Here is a 19,861-nt window from a genome sequence, read left to right as displayed (position 1 = left end):
AAGTCAACAAAATCAGGCAGGCATAACGCTCCCAGTGAGGTACGAAGTCGTGCGGAGGACGGAACAAAATCACATCTGCGACATGGAATCAAGGGCGTTGGACTGAAAACATGTGGTCATTTTATCGCAACAATGCCCTCCTGAAAATTTGCTTCCAACATTTTGGAGATGTGGGGACAAGCTAGCAGGTCTTATCTCTGGTTTACCAGTGCCACTGATGTCTCCGCAGCTTTTCAAACATGATATAATTCCTTTTGGAAGATAAACACAGAGTTTAAATCTAACACGTGCCATTATTATACATAACATATTGCGAATTACTGCCAAATTAGTTTGGCTGATGGTAAAGTTGTTGTGCTGCCTCACTGTACTTTTGGACTAGGTCCAATTTATACTCAGTCTAATTAGGTCAGGTAGGGTCTCAGGTCTGTGTGTCAATATGTCTAATACCCAAGTGGATCTGAATTCAATTCGTACTGGGATCCAGTGTAAGCTATTAAATGGCATTTACATTTCGGAATGTGACGTTGGCAAGAACACTGTTGTCTTAATTGCAAATGGAGCGTAGCGTGTCCTCCTGTTCTCGGGAGTTTGGACTCCTGAGTTCAGTTCGAACTTGCATTCTTGGGACACTCTGAATTGAGAAAGGCCCCTCAAAGAACAAGTTGACTCATTAGAAGTGAGAACAGAGACTGTAATCTCAGTTACGTCTTGATTGGAACCAAAACACAAAGGGTTAGGAGTTCAAGGAGAACGCACTCAGTGACCTTTTTCAAAGAATTGATTTGGGCAGCCCACAAAAGAGATTTGTTTCCACCAAATGTCTGTTACAGAAACACAGTTGGATGTCAAACGCCAGATGTTCGAGATCGCTCTCTGCAGTTGAACAAACTCCTAGGGTCAGGGTCAGGGTCGACCACAGCGCTTTGGTCAACTGTGCTGGCTGGATAAACTTTGACCTTGGCCTTGACTACAAATAAATTCTTAGCACCCAGATTCATTTGGCCAACACTTCATCACATTTGAATAAATGTCAAATAGGAATCACTTGAAATCAGATTTAATTCCAAAACCGGTTGGATTGTGGGATTCGGACTAGCTCTGGTTTGTTCAGAATTGGAGAGGATCTGAATGAGCTAAAGGCACTCTTTGGTCTCTAAGAGTTCAGAACAAAGAAAACCAAAAGTATTCCAAGATTACATTCTCAGTTCGCCGCTTCAAATCATCTGACCAATTACCAGGAAACACCACTTTGCAAATGACTTGTTTCTCAGTGCTGCGTGTGGGAAGAAGACTGTCTTTATAGGTTAATATTCTGATGAAAGTGACAGACGTACGTTCTGCTACAGCCTTAATCAGAGAGCAAAGCCCACATTGATTCTCTGTAATCTGGACAAGGCTAGTGAGGCTTGACGGTCGGGCTCTGTGAATCATAATGCAAGCAAAAATCACCTTGACATCAGACAAACTGAGGCAGATGTCGTAACACAGAAGCTGGGTTTCACAAAACCGATGGTTCTTGTCTGCACTTTCCTCCCTGTATTGTGTTGAGCCTTTAATGTCATTCTCATCGTATGTGCTTTTTTTTTCCAAGTGATGCCACCTATCCATCAAAAGAACCAAAAACAAAACATGCACCATGTTTGAAAGGGATTCCTTGTGCAGATAGATAGAGTTATTATTATTATTTTTCTTTTATTGTATTGTGTAACTCTGCACTGCAGTAGTTATAATCCTCAAAGAGTGCGACACAATCAAGTCTAACGGCTTATTTCCATTGTGGTCCTCCATTGTGCTGCAGCAGATTAAAGAACTTAATAAATAAATGCGCTGCCACCGTTTCTTTCGAGCCTGACTGATATTAGCCTCAAAATTGCAGTATCAGCCAGGCCACAGTACTTTGTACTTACTTTAAAGCCATTTCAGTAAGATCTTAGTAGAGTTAACCCTCTTCTCAACTCTTAGTTTTCTTAAATGGTCACATTCAACATGTGCACACCAATTAAGTTTTAAGGTTACCCAAATCAATTCATGTTGTGTCTTTAGTAATTCATGTCTTTAATCATTTGTATCATAGAAAGTGGCAGCATTGTCAAAGTGACTGTGAACCCGGAGCTCCAGCAAGAATAAGCGAGATGAACTACTTAGAAATGTGGCTTTGGTAGCTGAGTGGCTCATCCTTCAATTTGCCTTCAAACTTTGGTGTCTGAGCCTGCCTTCAGAGCTGAAAGAAAGACGGCTGTTGTCTTTCAAAGATGAAGAGATCTTTTATTACCAAGTACTCACATTTTGACACTCACCAAGTGTAAATCAGCAGTAAAGCACAATCACCTGCATCTAGATTTAAGCTGTCTTCAAATCATTAATGAGCAAGGACCTAAAACTTTGCCTTGCGGGACTCCACACTCAATAGATCTAGATTCAGGATGGGATTCCTCCCCCCAAAACACTCCATTGACCATTGAGCAGATAGCATGCACTATGTTCAGAGACAGAGCCTTTAGCATTATTACTAACACAATCTAAAGATAAATCTTATCTTATACAAAACGTATACTCGTCAAATTCAATTTTGACCCAGCAGGAACTACTTGAACTACCCTGTTTCCAAAGCAAGTGAAGGTTGTAAATAGTGGGAGACTAAACTAGCCATTCATTCTAATCAACTTTTATTTGTTTGAAGAACTTATTCATCGTTTTAACCAAGCACAAGCGTACATAACTTGGCACGCAGCACTCCAGCCAAAAAGTCTACCGAGGACAAATGGACGATTTGGTTTCTTTGGTGTAGCACTTACAGCTAAGATGATCAAAGATGCCAATCAGGGCGTTCACCCACCTCTGATCATCAAAAACTCTTGAGATGCGAGACATCTGCAAAGATGCTGATAATTGGAGTCTTTAAAGATTGAAATCGAGTGACTTCAATGGACGTCGCATGCACAGGATTGTGACTGTTATGGAATGTTGATGAAAGACCAAAGAGGCAATCACCAAGCAGCAAAATGTTAACAAAATGTCAAACATCAATTGTTTGACTCTCTTGGCTGTATAACCATTATAGTGTCTATTTTATGGTCTTGTTCTAGTCATACTACTAGTCTAGACTGAGCTCATCTATATTATTTTGACTTTTTCAATCATTTAATCAAATCTTCCGCGTTGAGCTTCAAATGTTTTAAAATCAGATTTTTCACCTGGATTTTTGCTTCAGTGATTTTCATCAGGTTTTTCCAATTTGTTCTATGTTTTTAAGATTTAGGGGGGGAATCAAAGCTTATCCTTCTGCCAGAAACTTTGAGGGCTTTATACCCGTTTGTGGTTGTTGCGCATCCAAATGTGATCGGGTGGCACAGTGAGGAAGTCTGAACCTGCTAATATTCTCAAAGGTAGGCTTGCTTGTTAATATCAAATATATCAGATTTCAGAGTTTTTGTGATGTTACCATGCTACTTGCACCATTTCACAACATATTTCTGAATGCCACATACACATTAAGTGCTCCACTGCGGCTGCAGTCTGTCCATGGTTACGGACACATTGTAGTTCGGAGTTCATCCTGTTGCTCAGCTAGGACGCGTGATCTTCGATAGAAGTGTACAGCATTAACTGTGTGTGTACTGTTATCCATTTGTTATTGTGTGTGTCTGTGGCATACAACCCTGTAGTCTGCATTGCATGCGCATATGCTAATGGCTCAGTGTGTTTTTATGGATAGTTTGTACTATTGCACATATCTGCACGTGCATTGAAAGGAATGTGTGTGTGTGTCTGTTGTCTTGCACGTCTCTCTGTTAAAGCAGTTCTTTTTTATGTTGTGCCATACAAGTGTGTGTGTAAGAATTGAAAGCCATCAGCATGATGAGCTGGTTTGGGGCTCTAGCAGGAGCTCTGAGTCCATAGCCTCTTTTTTCCTTGAACACACTTTCAACTTGGCTGACAAGCCTGTCTGACACATGGCTGACAGCGTTAATAAAGTGCTTCATAATTTATGCATCGCTTATGGCAGCGGCCTCGTGCCACTATGACGTCCACCGTGTCGTCGGTGGAAATATGATTGAAGAAAAGAAAAAAACTCCACCGTTTCACAGTGCAGGGTTTCAATCTGCAGTGTTCAAAGCAGTTATCTTGTCATGAACTGCTGAAATGTTCTCGTTCCATCAATCTGATCTATCATGCTTTAGTTAGAGATTTCCTACATTTCCCAGAAAGCCTTTCAAAAGCTCCAAGAAAAGGGGATTCTCTGCGTGGACTTCCATTGTCTGAAACAAATGAACCGGACTGCAGGTGTGAAAGTGACTTCAATAAAGTGAAAGATATTCTTCCTCCTCTTCTTTTAAAAACATCCATCATCCTCGGCTGGACTTGGCTTTTGGTTTCTGTAGCGACAACACGCACTGCCGATCTATTAATACTTGGCGTTCCTTCGGCCAATACTTTGCCACACAATACATATATCTTAAGTTTAAATGAATATTTATTAAAGCCATGCCTACTGGCGCTGTGCTTTTAGTTGATATGTGAAGAAAAAGGGATGTTGATGTACTGCATAACTCATCCCTGCATTACATGCAGGAACACATGGAATAATGGAGAGGAGCACTGGAGCCATAGTTGGGCTCCTAAAGTAAAGATTTTGGTTTTGAATGTGAAATGCAGTTTTTCACATAGAATATGGTAGAAAAACATTTTTAAAAAATATAATTGTATTGCCTACCCTGAATAATCTCATTGTAAAATAAGAAAATTCTGGATTAACAAAATTAGAGTTAACACCCACCACCATTTAGCTCTAAGTGTATGGAAGACTGTGACTGCCAAGATTAAAATGAAATAACTTGAATCAAATCAAATTGAAATTATATTTTCCATTTGCGTGTTGCATATGTGACAAAAAAAATATAGTTAAAATTGTGGGATCCCATTTTCATTGTTTGAAAATGCATTACAGCCAAAATTAAAACTAAAATAAAAACATTATTGACAAATCATTTTTCAGTGCCCTCCTAAGCATAACACTGCCATAAAGTTAATGACATTGAATGGGAAAATGACTTTTCATTTCTGAATTGGCAGACAATGTGCAATCTAATATAACATTTCAAACTGGGCTATTGCATTAGAATTTGAAGTATGTCCTCATATTAGCTCTTTTGCAATGGATATTAAATTCATTTTCCTAATGGTTCATTTCATAGAGATTGATTTTGATAGGTTTCCCCAAAAGTGGCCTCAGAGAATCCTGCCATTATATACATTTTTAATTTTCAATTGAAATGAGCTAAAATGAGGACATAATTCAACTCCAAATTAACACAGTTTGTAATCTAGTCCAGGCTGCACATTATCTGTTCATTTGACAATGACAAAGAACATTCAATTTACTTTTACATTCAATTGCAAGACATTTGTTTGTCAATGGAGTTTTATTCTGGCAGTAATTGTGCATTTTAAAACATGAAATTGAAAATAAAAAATAATTTAAAATTTTGATTTAATTTTGTAATACATCATGTGCACAAATATGGAAATGAAAATTCAATTTGATTAAATGATTTCATGTTTATGTTGGCAGAATTTGGAACTATTAGAGTTAGATTACGATTAGGTTTAGGTCAAAGGTATAGTTTAGAATTAGGACTTGTAGGGTTACAAAATGACTGACATCAACGGATGTTCTCATAGGAGAGAAAGCGTGATAATAGCGTGAAAAGCAGTATCTTGAAAAGAGAGGGAGAAGAAAAGTTCCAGGTTCCTACAGATTCACTGATGCCTGTTGCTTCATACTTACAGTGTAATTAGTAGCCACAGTCACGGGCTGCCCGTCTTCGGTGTAGTAGGTCTCGGTAAAGTCCGGACCTAAAAGCTCGCTGGGATGGGAGAAGAGAAGAGGGGGGGGGGGAACGGTGGCGGGCGATTAGGTAAGATTCAACCTTTCATGATCCCTTTGTAATTTGCTTTTGCTGTCCAATTGGGTGAAAAGTGCTGTTATATCGTAACCAGATGAAGAAAATAAAGCTTTCTAATGTACCCAATAAAGGTTCCTGCTCAACCTTGATTCGCCATCAGTCGGTGTCTCGATACTATAAATAGCATCAGGGCGTGAGTTCCTTGACAAAAACAGGGTAGGGTTTTTTTCTAATGATATTAACTGATGACATTAGCTAATGTCATCAGCTAGATGAGCTAAATGATGGCAGGGGCTGATTGTGCTGTTGCCTGGCAATAACAACGGGTGTTTCTTGCTGCTTCTAGTGCAGAACTCGAGGTAGAACAGTGAAGGCTGACTGGTTCAGGTTTCAATGCCACATAGTGTGTTGCGTGAGCTTAGTAAAGTTAAACAGGTGATATTGTATCAATGACATGGAGTAATATACCCCAATTCGTAACTGCGACATTAAAGACGATCCCACAACATTTTTCCATGCATTTCCATATTCCCCTCTCTTACCACTTGTTATCGCTAGACGTTTTATACTTTACCCTGTACTCCCATTAGAATGAATATTATGAAAAACCATTTTTAATTTGGGATTACCACTGATGACATTATCAGATGTAACCGTGGCTTGGCCTCGGAGGCCACACGAGAGAAAGCCCTTGTTACAAACAGGGAGCGCGGGCACTTATCAGGCAGAAAGAGCCTCACGAAAAGATGGATCATGGGAAATGTAGGATTCAGCTCATGAATCCCCAACCTTATGGAAGTGCAATTATTTAAATCACTGGAGTACCCCTTTAAAATGTTATGAGCTAATCCCAGAAAGAGTAATGGGGCGAGTTTAGACGGTAAATCTAACTATCGTATATTATTCTTAGTTAAACTTTACAGATTAAAACGATTAAAATAGGGCCCAGAATGTCAGCTGTTGCTTCAAAACTTTGGGATAGAAACACGTAAACCACAGAACCACAAATGTCAATAAAGCTCCATTGGCTCTCTGTGCACGCTAAATTCAACTGACGCATTACATGGCTGAGAAATGACTACAGCCACTTGGGCTCAAGAACGTTTCCTCCTGAGTACAAACACCGGGTGTGTTCCCTCGCCATTACCATGCAAGCTCGGGGTAATGACAGTAACTGCCTGGCGTGTGAGACCTTGTTCTCTCGCGCAGCACACTTGCCTACTGAACCTCTGCTTTGAAGAAAGTGCAAAGTCAGACAAAGCTTCAATGATATTCATAGCTTCTTTCTGTTGCTTGCTGACATCCCTGTGATTCTCTGATATTGCCGGGCCTGATTGCGAAAAGCATAATCTCCTCCAAATTCATATTGGATCAGCAGGACTGGAGTCTTTCATGTTGATGGAGTTGGGCATTGATAACAAAAAGAGACAGAGAAGGGAGGAAATATCCCATTGCCTTTATTGGGATTGTATCAAATTTGATTCATCTGTTAGTGACTTATCTCATGCAAATTCTTATCTGGCGCAACCAAACTTTTCTTTTTCGGCACTTTCGTCGCTGCTCTGCAGAGAGACGACTCGCAGAGCGCTACAAAAGAAAAGGGATTCTTGTTTGATGTCTCCTAAAAAGGTCTCCTTACAACAAAAACCCCCCCCAAAAAATGCATTGTCTCCATTTTAGCCTGTAAGAGGAATAGGTGACATTTTGTCACGTCTGGGGACGAAGAAGTCGGTTGTCAAATGCCAAGGTGTCCCCGGACGAACGCTTCAGTGTTCCAGATGTGTGGATCAGCGGCACCATGAGGATTGCTGGCCTTATTCTGCCTCTGTGTGTGGCTGAATTACTGACCAGGCGGGAGACGCACTCTGGCAGCAGATCCCTGAGCACAAACGGGCAAATGGAAGACGGACATGAAAAGATGAGCCCAATCTCCATTCGGTCCCGAGGGCCCTATTGTATTATTCATTGAGGGGGATCGTAATGGAACATAATCCAGCTTTCTCGCCCGTTTTACTGCAGACAATTTGCTCTGCAATATATAAAGACTGTCTTGCGTCGCAGTCCTCGAAAGTTAATTCGATTGAAGCTGGTGCGCAGACAGCAGTGTGTGAAATTCGACTCCATCTTATTCAGGACAGTATTTACACAGCGTTTTCATCAAAGGGAGAAGGACGAAAAGGCTGATTGCTTTTCACGGCAGGTGACAGAGGCAAAGATCACGGTCAAATGTCTCCTATGGCTTCATTCAAAAACTGGCCGAGGGTGTGATTAACTGGAAAACCTTGAAGCCCTGCAAACACTGGTGGAATGTTCACCGACGGCGATCACCTACTGTAAATGTGAAAACAATGACCTTTTCACATTCCTGGGGACAACGCAACGGGCATCGATCGGCGTGTCACCAATGTAGAGGCCTGCAGCTCCAGCAATCCGAGCCTGATTGAAGCGGTCAGGCTAGGTTTAGGCCAATATTCACCTGCATACTGCAAGTGTTAAAACTACATTAAATATTACTATTGCAGTTCAATATTAAACTGAAACAATACATGGTCATTGTTGCATCTTACATAGCAACATCAAGCCACTTGCTAGCTAGCAGACTGTTGACTGATGGAAACTATAGAGTTAAAACTACTGCCAGTTCGTCAGGTTCTGGAGCCCTTTGCGGATGTAGTCGATTGGCAAGATTCATGGTTCTGGTTTGACTGACGCGAGGGCGGATATTTCATTCCACTGTTGGGGGGAGGGGCGATAAACGTAAAAATATCTTAATAGCAATTCCCGAAGGGGAAAAGTACTGTTGTAAGAGTTGATAATATATTAAATTCAGATAAAGGAAACCGCAACTCCTACTACTGTTTCCTGTGGATAGTCTGTAGCCTCAGGCCAAACATGATATGTTAGAGAGAGAAAGGCAATGTTTGAAAGTTAAAAATGCAATCTTTCAATCCATATTTTTATGTATTTAAAATGATATAGCTTTGAACTGATGGTGAGTGATGGATGGTTCACTAACACTGGTGACCGATTATGTTTTAAAGGAAAACTATGGTTTAATACAACATGGGTTGGTTTTTTTTTGTTGTTGTTTTTTTGCTGAGATCGCTGGGCAACATCACTAAAAATAGGTCCAGTGACAGGTTGTACACAAGCCAACAGTTTAGCTACATTAGCAAATCTGATTGATTTACTTTAGTAAATAAAGTAGTTAGTTACTGAGAGACTACACCAACAATAATGTAAATAACCCCTCAGTGTAGTGAGTAAGGCAAGTATAGTAGGTCAAAGTTGAACCAGGAAGTCGGTCTCTGAAGTATGTTGGATGTCGCAGCGTTCCAAGATCATAACCAGTAGAACTGTCGACAGCGACTCGTTTTTTTGTGAGTCTGTCGCCTCGATGGGACGCAACGGACAGATGTAGGCGCATAGCTTTGAGGCGGTCGTCTATCATCTACCACGAAAGCAAAAAGCTCGAGAGAGGAGTTCAAACCCTGCACACTGTCAGATCTGCGCGACCGTGGCCAGTTGCTGAGTAAGTTGTCCAACTGTCCGTTTCGGAAAGTTCCAAAAAAGTGTTGGACAAAGCCACCTAAACACCACCACTGGAAAATCTGACACTGTAAGACCATCAGACAAGTGCCCTGTCTGAAGAATACGGAGGCCTTTAATCAGTATAAAAGTAGGGGATTATCGCCCTTGTTTGCCGAAAACGCGTGCGCCTAAGGAATGGAAATGGAAGCCTTAGTATTGAGAGATTCTTTGAGTGCCTCTGTCACAGTTTACATACTGTGATCAGTATGTCATCGTCTATGCCGGGCCTGAATGAATCAGGTCAGGTACTCATCAGTGTTGACGCAGATTGTATTTGACTTGTGGGGTGGACTGTGTGTTTCCAGTCGTGCTGGCCAACTCCATTTCTGCGCTTCATTTGGACCAAATAAATGACCTTTGGCGGAGATGAGATAGAAAGAGAACAAGAGTGACACAATTTAAATGTAAATGCTGTCTCGTATTGGCAGTGTCTCATTGCCTGACTGAATAGAACCTGTGGAACATGTGCAAGGCTCCTCGTTCAGTTGGTAGTCCAGTTGAGTTGAGCTGCTACTCTCCAGAAAATGTGACGATTCTACGAAGTCTGCGAACCTCACGTTATTCTTGCGGTTGATTCTTCACATTCTGCATTAGGCACTGTCGTCTACCACGAAGGCTCATTAAAAAAGTGCCAGTGGATGTGGAACCGACTCATCAGCAGCCCTGATACCGGATAATTACGCAAACACACCCAGCCTGTTTCTCTCTCCCCCGGAGCATCAGCCACGCAGTGTAGCTGGGGTCAAACTGCTGAGCTACTTCCAAGAATAAAAAGTAATGGGCTCTCCACGAGGCAGAAGGAAAGCAGACAGGCAGCCTGGCTTTTGGTGTGCTGTTCAAATTTGCTCTAATGAGCAGGCCTGGAGCCGTGAGTGTGTATATGCGTGAATGTACTATAGAGGTGCTGTGTTTTTATACCCACGGTCTCGGTTAAACAAGCTGTGGGTCAAGATGATGAGTGAAAGGAGGGACGTTAGTGTCAGAGGTGCGTGAAAAACCAGTGGGGTGGGACGGGGTGGGACGCTGTTTTCTCAGATCTTGTGCTACAAAGGCGTAGCTGCAGAAGTCCCCCACACGGAGATCTGATGTTGTCCACGTGTGCTCCTTCTAGGAAACTACTGTTTTCCAGCCAGGGCAATAACTGCATGCACATCTAAGGTTAAGGTTTGGCCATGCTGTGATTAATGAGTTATTCATTTCATCTACGAAACGTCAGGGGGAAAAAAAAGCACTCATTAAAATTGTCTAGAGTCCACGGTGAGGTCCTCAAATTGTTTGTTTTCGCCAATTAACAATGGCATGAAGACGACATTTAAGAAGGTGGAAGAAGCGGAGGTTTGGCAGTTTTGCTTCAAAAGATCCTTGAAGCACGACTGTGTGACTTTTGAACGAGAAAGTAACACAATTCTCTTTTTTAAAGAGGCGAATTCAAAAGCAATGGATACACCCTTGGTCAAATCAATACACTGCTACAGCTCTTGTCTTTTTGTCATTTTTTAGCATCCACCATTGCCATGTAATTGTCCCTGTTCTGTCCATTGACTGATTATGTTTGCCTTTGTGTCTACTACCTGAAACGTGGCTTGGATGAAACTGCCGGCTTGTGACACTAACCTTGTCCAGTTGCTTGCGTATGCTAGCTATGTGCTGCATCCTCTTACAGTAGCGTGAGGGCTCGCTATCAAATACGGTACCTTTATAGCACCGATTGCTATGCTTTGGTGCCAACAAATATCAGAAAATGGACTGCCATTTGGGTTACCGTTTACTCAGTAGCGTCAAGTAAAGGTGCCCCCAGAAACCTGCTTCTGAATGGGGTCCGATTCTAGATTACCTGTATTTTTAAGGTGGTGTTCTTCTATTGGAGCGAACAAAACTACGTCTAAGCATTGAGTGTTTAAGTTCATAATAAAGGTCTGGTTACATTTTACAAAATAAAAGCAACAAAACCAACCAATAAGGGAAACTGCATGAGCAAATGATCACAACACCTATTGAACAAGAATAGTATAAACTTCTTTAAATGCAACAACTTTGACTGATGTTGATGATCTTTATCCCCAGCTGGTCTGTCGTTTTACACAACCATATGGAACCAGCAGCCCCCACTCTATCAGCAGTACCCGTCCAGCAGTAAATCCCTTGACATTAACGTTTAATTATGTCCTTAACGTTGTTTTTCTTGCGCAGTAATAAGACAAAAGAACCAATAAACAGTTTTGATAAAACTAGTAGTTTCAATACGACACCTATTCAGCGATGAAGCTGGTCCCAGACCGTTACGACAGCCAAAACTACATTACAAAAGTAAACCAAGTTATCACTCGCTCTACGAATACTTATTCGATACTTAAGTGTGCTCCCGCTTGGAACCGACAGGACAGGCGGGACGCCACAAATAGACCCAAACGTCAACAGTCGCACAGGCCTCACCGTTGTTCATTTGAAATGTGAGATAAACAGGCCATCATCCCTCCCGACATTGTGAGCGAAACGCAGACAAATGCAACCGCAACACAACACGTGAAAATGACTAACAGCTGACGACTAAACGACTAAAACATTCCTGCCGTCTGAGGACGTCTTATAACAGTCACGCAGTCACAAGGGCTGCCGGGAGCAACAGGAAAACAGGGAATACCAGCGTCAGTGAATGGCTCCATTGAAGTAAAGCTCTTCATTATTGTACTGAGTTGCTGAAGGGAACTATGAATACTGGATACTGAATACAGTAAGTCCTTGGGGTGTTCATATAAGGCATTCTGGAGGGTTACTAACAACACAGTCATGCTGTTGTTAAAGCTATAAGAAATTGCTACCGTAGCTTAGCTTTAGCCTGAAAGACTTCTTTGTCCAGGAGAGAATACGCTGACTTTTGCTAACCCTGCATTCAGAAACCAGAGAAACAGAAACTCCTTGCTTCATTATGCATGTGGTTGCACACTGACGTTCTTTATAGCTCCATGGAGAATGGATTTAAAGGATGGAGAAAGAGGACGTGTCTTTGATAGTATCCATGGTGATATCCGAGGGGGGGGGGGGGGGGGGGGTCAGGGTACATTCAGGTGGAAAAACCCCCGTGTTTCTACAACGTCTTTGAGCGGCTTTGTTTTCAGCTTCAGGATGAAGTGTTTCAAGGTTTATTCGTATTATACGAGTTTGTCACTGTCAAGACAGATAAAGAAGATCATCTGCCTCAGTGCCCAGACTTACACAAGGACTGGGGAACAAGGTGGATTCCAGTCGTGACACCGTTAGACATTTGGTACATTTTGAGACGGATCCTCACAAGTTCTTGCAGGTGTGAGTTTCTACAAAAACAAAATCCTTTCCAGCGAGACATTTATCATGAGATAGCGAAAAAAGTTTAGTTTCTTCCCAGGCACGACGCCATGTGCTCGTCAACTGCTGAGGAGCGAGAGGGGAGGAACCAGACAAGGAGCGTAAACGAAACACCCAAGGGTGAAGTGGGCGTCACTTTCTGACCGAACAAGAGCGGTTCACCTCAATCAGGAAGAGGTTACTGAGGAGGCAATAACACCCTCTAACTTACCACAGCTCCAAGCGACAAAAAACGAGCAAGACCACACTGAAAAGTCGACTCGAGCGCATTCTGAAAAGTAACGTTAAAACCCTAAAAACCGCGGACGAGCCTGTAACCTAAAGAAACTGTATATTCAAAGCCAAACAGTGACTCTCTCCTCACTGGGCTGAACATTAAAAATACATACACGACATACATAAGACAACTTCAGAGTGGGTTATGGAGGCACACGAGTTTGCCACAAAAGCCTGACCTCCATCCAGTTGTTGACTGCATTCTGATTTCGTTCATCTTCCACAACAGTAAACCACATCCCTGTAGCAACGGCTGATGTCCCGGCCATTTGAGCTTCACTGCATCGGACCAATTTATTTGAGGCTGTGAAATCGCAGTGGACTGGAGAGCACATTCAAATTGCTAATTGTTCAAAAAAAATAAATAAATCCCCAAATGATTTGTTTATTTTCATATATGACAAAGAAAAGAGACAAATCCTCCCAATTGAGAAGATGGAACCTACAAAAATTATTGGCATGTTTGCTTAAAAGTGACCATGGTTATGGGTTTCATACACTTCCTGTAATAAAACATCTAAAAGCAGGGGTCAGTTTAGGGGTCCTTGATGTGGAAAGGTTTGAGAACCACCGGATGAATCCATGCAGCTCTGGTAAACACCCACGGACTGTCCAAATTGAATTTGACGAATCTAAACCAAATCACAACCACCCCAAGCTCTCGCCGGTGTGCATTCAACAACAGTTGAGCATGTTGCCAGTGAGCCGTGACACCGCGCCGCTGAGGACGCCGAAAAGGAAGTGAGAACTGAGAGCTGACGCTTGCTTGCTCCCTCTTCGCGTCGCGCACCGGTCCCCCGCCTGCGAGCCTGCCTGTCGATGCTGAACTGCAGCAGCTGCACTGGCTCAGCGAGGATGAGGTTAACCGCAACCCTCTGACACGCTTTGTGAAGCCGTGCAGCGTGAAACTGGGCTGACACACGTGTGAGGCTGTGTCTACCTTTGACCTCACATGAGCTTATTTTTGAAGTGCAAATGGGGAAAAAAAGTCCCCACTCACACCCATGTGCGTGCGTGTGTGTGTGTGTGTCCATTAAGCAACCAGTTTGTTTGTGCAAGGTGAAAACACACACATACATTTTGCAATAGCTTCTTGTGGCCCGACGTTGTGCTCCCAACACTTCACCGACGCAACAAGCAGCTACAGACTTTGCTTTGGGACATTTTATGCTAACTTTGGCTGTTATTTTTAAACCACAGTAAACCACAGTCTCTTGAGGGTTATTAACTGCAGCCTTCAGTTTTGCACACGCAGCAACATGCAGACCAGTGTGGGTTTCAACACAGTACTGTGGATTACTTTTTGCTCTCAAAACAAATTCTCTGAAAATACTAATTTTAGGTAGAGGGACGTGATAGTTTGAGCTACTCATGAACGTTATAGAGACGGAATACAGGTCCCTTCACTCCGTATGGTCATTTGAGGCTGAAGGACAATAGAATGTACTTTTCTTACTTAAAACTTAAACTTAAAACCTTTTTTCCCATGGATGGGTTAATTGTAAGAAGACCTTCATGGTCAGTGCCATCTATTTTGACATTGATCATTTTGGGGTTGTAAGCACTTGGGTTCAGTTTGCAGTTATTAGTATTTATTTTTGCCTTGCCCATTGAGAGTAAATATTTGAAAATGTTGTTGTTTTGTATGTCTCGTATGCATGATCATTTATATGTTAGGGCCCGGTCAATGCTGTGTCTTTGAGGCAGATTCCAATTTCAATATCTGAGGGTTTTAAAAAAATATATGTCGGCCGATGTTTTACAGCATCCCACAGCATGTGTTTGCTTAAGAATTGCGACCAAGACACAGTTTGCACGAAGCGGGATATTTTGCAGTGTCAACAAATCATACAATGGAGACACCGAATGTCTGTTTCAAATCTCATGGCGATAGTTGCCAAGGCGTTCCACTCACAACCCAAACAGTCATCCTCATGGAGGTGCTACGGGAATAGTCATGGGATCACCAAATGTCATAGGGATTCACCCCCTGGGCGCCATGACACGTTTTTGGCCCAATCAATCACATACACCGTACATGTTTGAGCTCTATTAAAAGTCATGGGATCACCAAATTAGCATTCATTCACCATGAATGTCTGAGCCATATTTCATGGCAGTCCATCCAATAGTTGACCAAAGCGGGGGGCAACAACATTGCCATCAATGGACCCAGGCTTATAGCATGGCTATAAACTGGAAACCTCAGATACCACCGTGATGAAGGCAAGTAGCAGAACATTTTGGGGGGTGGGGGTGGGGGTGGCAAAGCACTATATGTTGGAGCCAGTTGTTCAAAAGTAACAGATTGGCTCAAACCTTGAAAATGGGGTTGTTCAAAAGGAAATCTCGGATTCTGAAAATCGGATCGGCTCGCGTAATCCAATCCTGTTTTTAATGACGATTAAAAAACAAAACCTCAGTTTGTGTTGTTCAAAACTTTTTCGTAGGATTGGGATCGCTTTGATCCAAAAAAAACAACAACAACTAAAAAACAGGATTATTCTGATCTCAGTTGAAGAATAAATGTCGTTTAAATGCATTTCTCTATATTTTGCGCTCGGTTTATTGAACTATTACTGTCATGAAGTGCGCATGTATCAAATTGAATGATCATTTACCACTGTAAATGATTTACCACGAAACAATGGTCAGATACCAAGCCAGTACAAAAGTAAGACGACGGATCACCTGAACCTGGTTAGGTAAGGAAAAAAGGGGGGGATTTCCAAATCCAAATTACATTTTCTTTGGCCCCCGACGATAGTTAAGCACACCTTACCACAAAAAAAAAAAAATTGGCCTCTTTTTTGTGTGTTTGTCATGAGCAGAGTTGGTCGTGACAGCTGTTCAATCACTGAGCTGTCTTTCTGCTGGGCAGGGGACTGTATTAAATCTCCTGAAGTGGCTTCGACACAACACAAACCGAGTGCGAGCGCAGTTTCCCATGCTGCTCTAACTCAAGGCCAATCAACAATCATGCAAAAAGCAAGCGCAAACATGCATTTGTATGGGTGTGAATGGAGCTGGGTTTCATTTCTATCCTTTACAACAAAACCATGAAATTAAATTAAATAAATAAAATCTGTGGTCAAGGTGACATGTCTTTGCTTGTCACTCCGCCTTTTTGGTGTCATGGTGGGGTCCATTTCTGGCCTTTTAGAAACAGGACCGAAACAGATCCTTGTTTAAACCAGCTGAGGCATGTTTGAAGGCGGGGGGGGGAGGGGGGGGGTTACGGGTGGAGAAAGCTGGACAAGAGCCTAAGGAAGAATGTAGTCACGTCTTCCCCAGCTCTCTCTGCTTGCGCCTATCCTTTTGGTTGAGCGTCTCGCATTTTCTCCTTTCTCCATTTCCCGGAAGTTATCCTGTACTTTTCGACGCAGCTGAGGCTTCCGAACACTTTAAGTCACGATGACGGCTGACAGGATTTTATGGTGTGCTTTGGAGCTGCAGATTACAGTTGTGGGGAGAGGACAGTTTGTCTTTTCCCCGCTGTGTCCTTTGTTTGGGCCTTAGGGATTGTGGGGAAGGGAAAAAGTGAAGCAGTGGTTTTGAAAATGGGTTTAGGAGTAGCCATATTTTCTAAATATGTTTTTCTTTATAACCCAAAACTAATTTTGGAGCCTATTAGGTCATCCCATCAAGACTTTATGCATTATTGCTCACCCTGCAGCGCCTAGGTAAGACTTCTGGCCCCACTGACATAGCTATTAGCTATTTTGTCAGAATAATTTAGCTCTTGCTTTATGTTCCTGTGGTGGTACAGCCTGCGGTATTTAGGTTATGTAGGTGTTGCTGTGGCTGTATGACAGCAACATGAACATTTATGAAATTGTTTTGGGTCTTTTTTTTTCTCTGCTATTCCACGCAATGTACTTGCAAAAGCTTGTGATCAAGCCGATGTAACGTTAGCCGCGGTGCGAGTGTTTCTCCTTTAACAGCGAAATCAGAGGTTTTCTTCAAAGCCACTCCGCGACCCTTGCAGTTTCCTCCAGAACAGACGGACCGCGTTGCCGTCCTTGTGCTGCTGGGGGACGCTACGACAAGGTTGTCTGCATATATAGTTGTCTGGTCCCCTCCAGCGAGCCCTATCTCATTCACTCATCAATACAAATAGTAAATATAAAAATGATGTGGCGCTCCGACATCATCCTTGGCTTTTGTGCTTTTACTGTCTATTTGAAAGCAGCATTTGTCTTTGTTATGAATCGCTTTAATGATGACTTTGCACCTGTCGGCAGTTTGAGGCAGTTTGAATAAAAAGAGTGAAAAAAGTAAAATAAAATAAAAATGTTTTATTGTGATCAGTTAAACCAATTCACCCCCGTTTGTTTCCTGAACACATTTTCATACCACATCTGATTTGACTCCTACTTAGGTATATATTTCCATTTAGGTAAGCATTCCGAAATTCAAGTGCCCCAGGGTTCACATCACCCAGGACCTGACGTGGTCTGTCCAAAATCCACCTCTTTGAACTGCTGCTGTCAGGGAAGTGATACCGCAGTCACAGGGCCAGAACGGAGAGGCTAAAGAGGAGCCACTTCCCCCAGGCCGTCCGAATCCCGAACGAGGACACTGCTTCCGATGTTGCTGGAGGGGGTTACAAAGCAGTCCACTGCACAATGTAGAGTATACAGTCTGTTGAGCATGTGACAAGTGCAACTTGAATGTCCCTGAGTGAGTTTTGATTCAGGGCTTTGTTTGAGGATTGAGGATTTGTACGGCGTGTTTTTGCTCTGACAGTAGTCTCGGCATTCTCGGGCCAAACCACTTCTCCTTTGGCTTCCGCTGTGTTTCCTCACTTTCATGATTTATGAGACGGGCTTCTCCAGCGGATTCTCCCGAACGTGTCATTTATTTCGATAGTTATCGATCTTCACCCCTTGATTCTGCAGAACAGGAAGCTGTGCAGATTCATAAGTGAAGTGAGGCCTGTTTCCGTCAACAAGTCCGCCGACCTGAGCAACAAAACAGGTAGTTTCACGACAGCCTTTCGACAGTATTCATGTGTTTTCTGCCTCTGGCACCCCTATTGTCAGGATGACATTGTTTTTCACTGCCTTCCAAAACCTATATGACCTTTTTTTTTTTTCCTCACAATAACACTGTGCAGTGTCATTCAGAGGCACTCCGGCCATGATATCACATTGCTGTGAACACATGTGACCGTCACCATGACTGTTTCAACACTAACAGCGACCAGCTGATCCCAGAGCTGGGCAGGGGGACTGATCTCATTAGTTGCAGCTTCATGAAACGGCCGATGTTTGTCCGACTTCTGTGGGAGTCTCATTCAATCCATGCAGTCACTGCAGGCCATAAATGCCACGCATCCCAAACGAAAAGACAAACTAACGGAGTTGGAGCCCTTCCTTTGTGCTGAAATACACGAGCTCACGTTACTTCTGCCTTTGCTTCGGAGGAGCAACGGCAGTTTGCAGCGCTTGTCAGGTGTTTGACCACAAAACGGAAGCTGAGGGCGTAAGACAGCAGAGGTTTCCTTCTTCTGAGTGCCGCGCTCGGCATTGTGGCTCTGCTGCGGAAACACTAGAGTATTTATTGGCCGGCTGAAACAACACAACACAAGTCCAGAGCCCAGCCAGCTGCTGGTTATGTCTACAAATGAACTACTGCCAAGAGCTGGCAGAGGGACGACAGTATGGAGGGGAGGGTGAGAGAGAGAGAGAGAGAGAGAGAGAGAGAGAGAGAGCATGACCCATTGCCCTACTGACAGAGAAAGAAATGAAGAACTGCGAATGATATTATAAAGAGCACGGTCTAAACCTGCTCTATATGCCCCGAGGTAGCTTCTGTTATGATTTGGTGCTGTGTAAATAAAATGAATCATCCCTCTTCCCTTTACCCTTTACCCTGACATGATGAGGAGGGAGGCGAACACTTCCCCTCTCTTTAATGGTAAATGATCTCACTTATATAGCACCTTTCAACCTTCACGGTTCCCAAAGCGCTTTACAGCTAAGTCTCATTCACCCATTCACTCACACATTCACACACCGATAGCGACCGAGCTGCAACTTAGGGTTCAGTGTCTTGCTCAAGGACACTTCGACATGACGGGGGCAGCCGGGGATCGAACCCCCAACCCGCTCTAACCAGCTTCACCTCCCGTGCGACAGTGCTAACCACTGCGCCACCATGCCGCCCGTTACTCCTCTCCTGTTTACTTGCGACCACTGGACCCGCCTACCATGGCCTAAATGAAGTCAAGGCTGACCATGAATTGTGTTTTTTCGCTGTCAAAGTAATAGCGCGCAAAAACATTCGGATCAAAAGGGGGGAAAAGGGCTCAATGCCTACAGAGACCAAAGCAGAAAAATGCCTAGGTGAACGTTGGCGTGTTTCTGAATTGAGCATCTTGTGCCGAACCTCAAAGACAGGAACAACAGGAGGGCAGAGAGGGGACGTTCATCGTGGAGGAGGAGGAGGAGGAGGAGGAGGAGGAGGAAGGGCTGAGAGCGGGAATACAGCACAGGATCGCAGGTGCTCGTTTTCCCAAAGCAGCATCAAAACACAGCCAGACCTTTTATTGTGCGCCGTGCGGCGGACATAAATGCTTTCGCCGTAATTACAGTGTTCATAGGCGGGTTAAGTTAAGTTAATGGCCTCTGGAAAAAAATAAATACATTAAAAAAAAAAAAAAAAAAAAAAAAATCAATGGCAGAGCTGCAGTTAATGTAATTCTGCGGCCCTCTAAGAGACATCTGGAAAAACAGCTA

At 43.0% G+C, this 19,861-nt stretch overlaps 1 protein-coding gene across 1 annotated transcript in view; it reads right to left on the bottom strand.

The window, feature by feature from the left end:
* adam19a (ADAM metallopeptidase domain 19a) overlaps positions 1-19,861 on the bottom strand; it is a 134,414-nt gene that overhangs the window by 48,508 nt on the left and 66,045 nt on the right. Inside the window, exon 4 of the mRNA XM_070929697.1 lies at positions 5,792-5,870. Within this exon, the coding sequence (XP_070785798.1) occupies positions 5,792-5,870 (79 nt within the window). The remainder of the gene's footprint in view (positions 1-5,791; positions 5,871-19,861) is intronic.

This window comes from Enoplosus armatus, chromosome 23 (assembly GCF_043641665.1).
Source record: "Enoplosus armatus isolate fEnoArm2 chromosome 23, fEnoArm2.hap1, whole genome shotgun sequence".
Classification (NCBI taxonomy): domain Eukaryota; kingdom Metazoa; phylum Chordata; class Actinopteri; order Centrarchiformes; family Enoplosidae; genus Enoplosus; species Enoplosus armatus.
The sequence above is the reverse complement of the archived record's forward strand: the minus strand, read 5'-3'. Positions and strand labels throughout refer to the sequence as shown.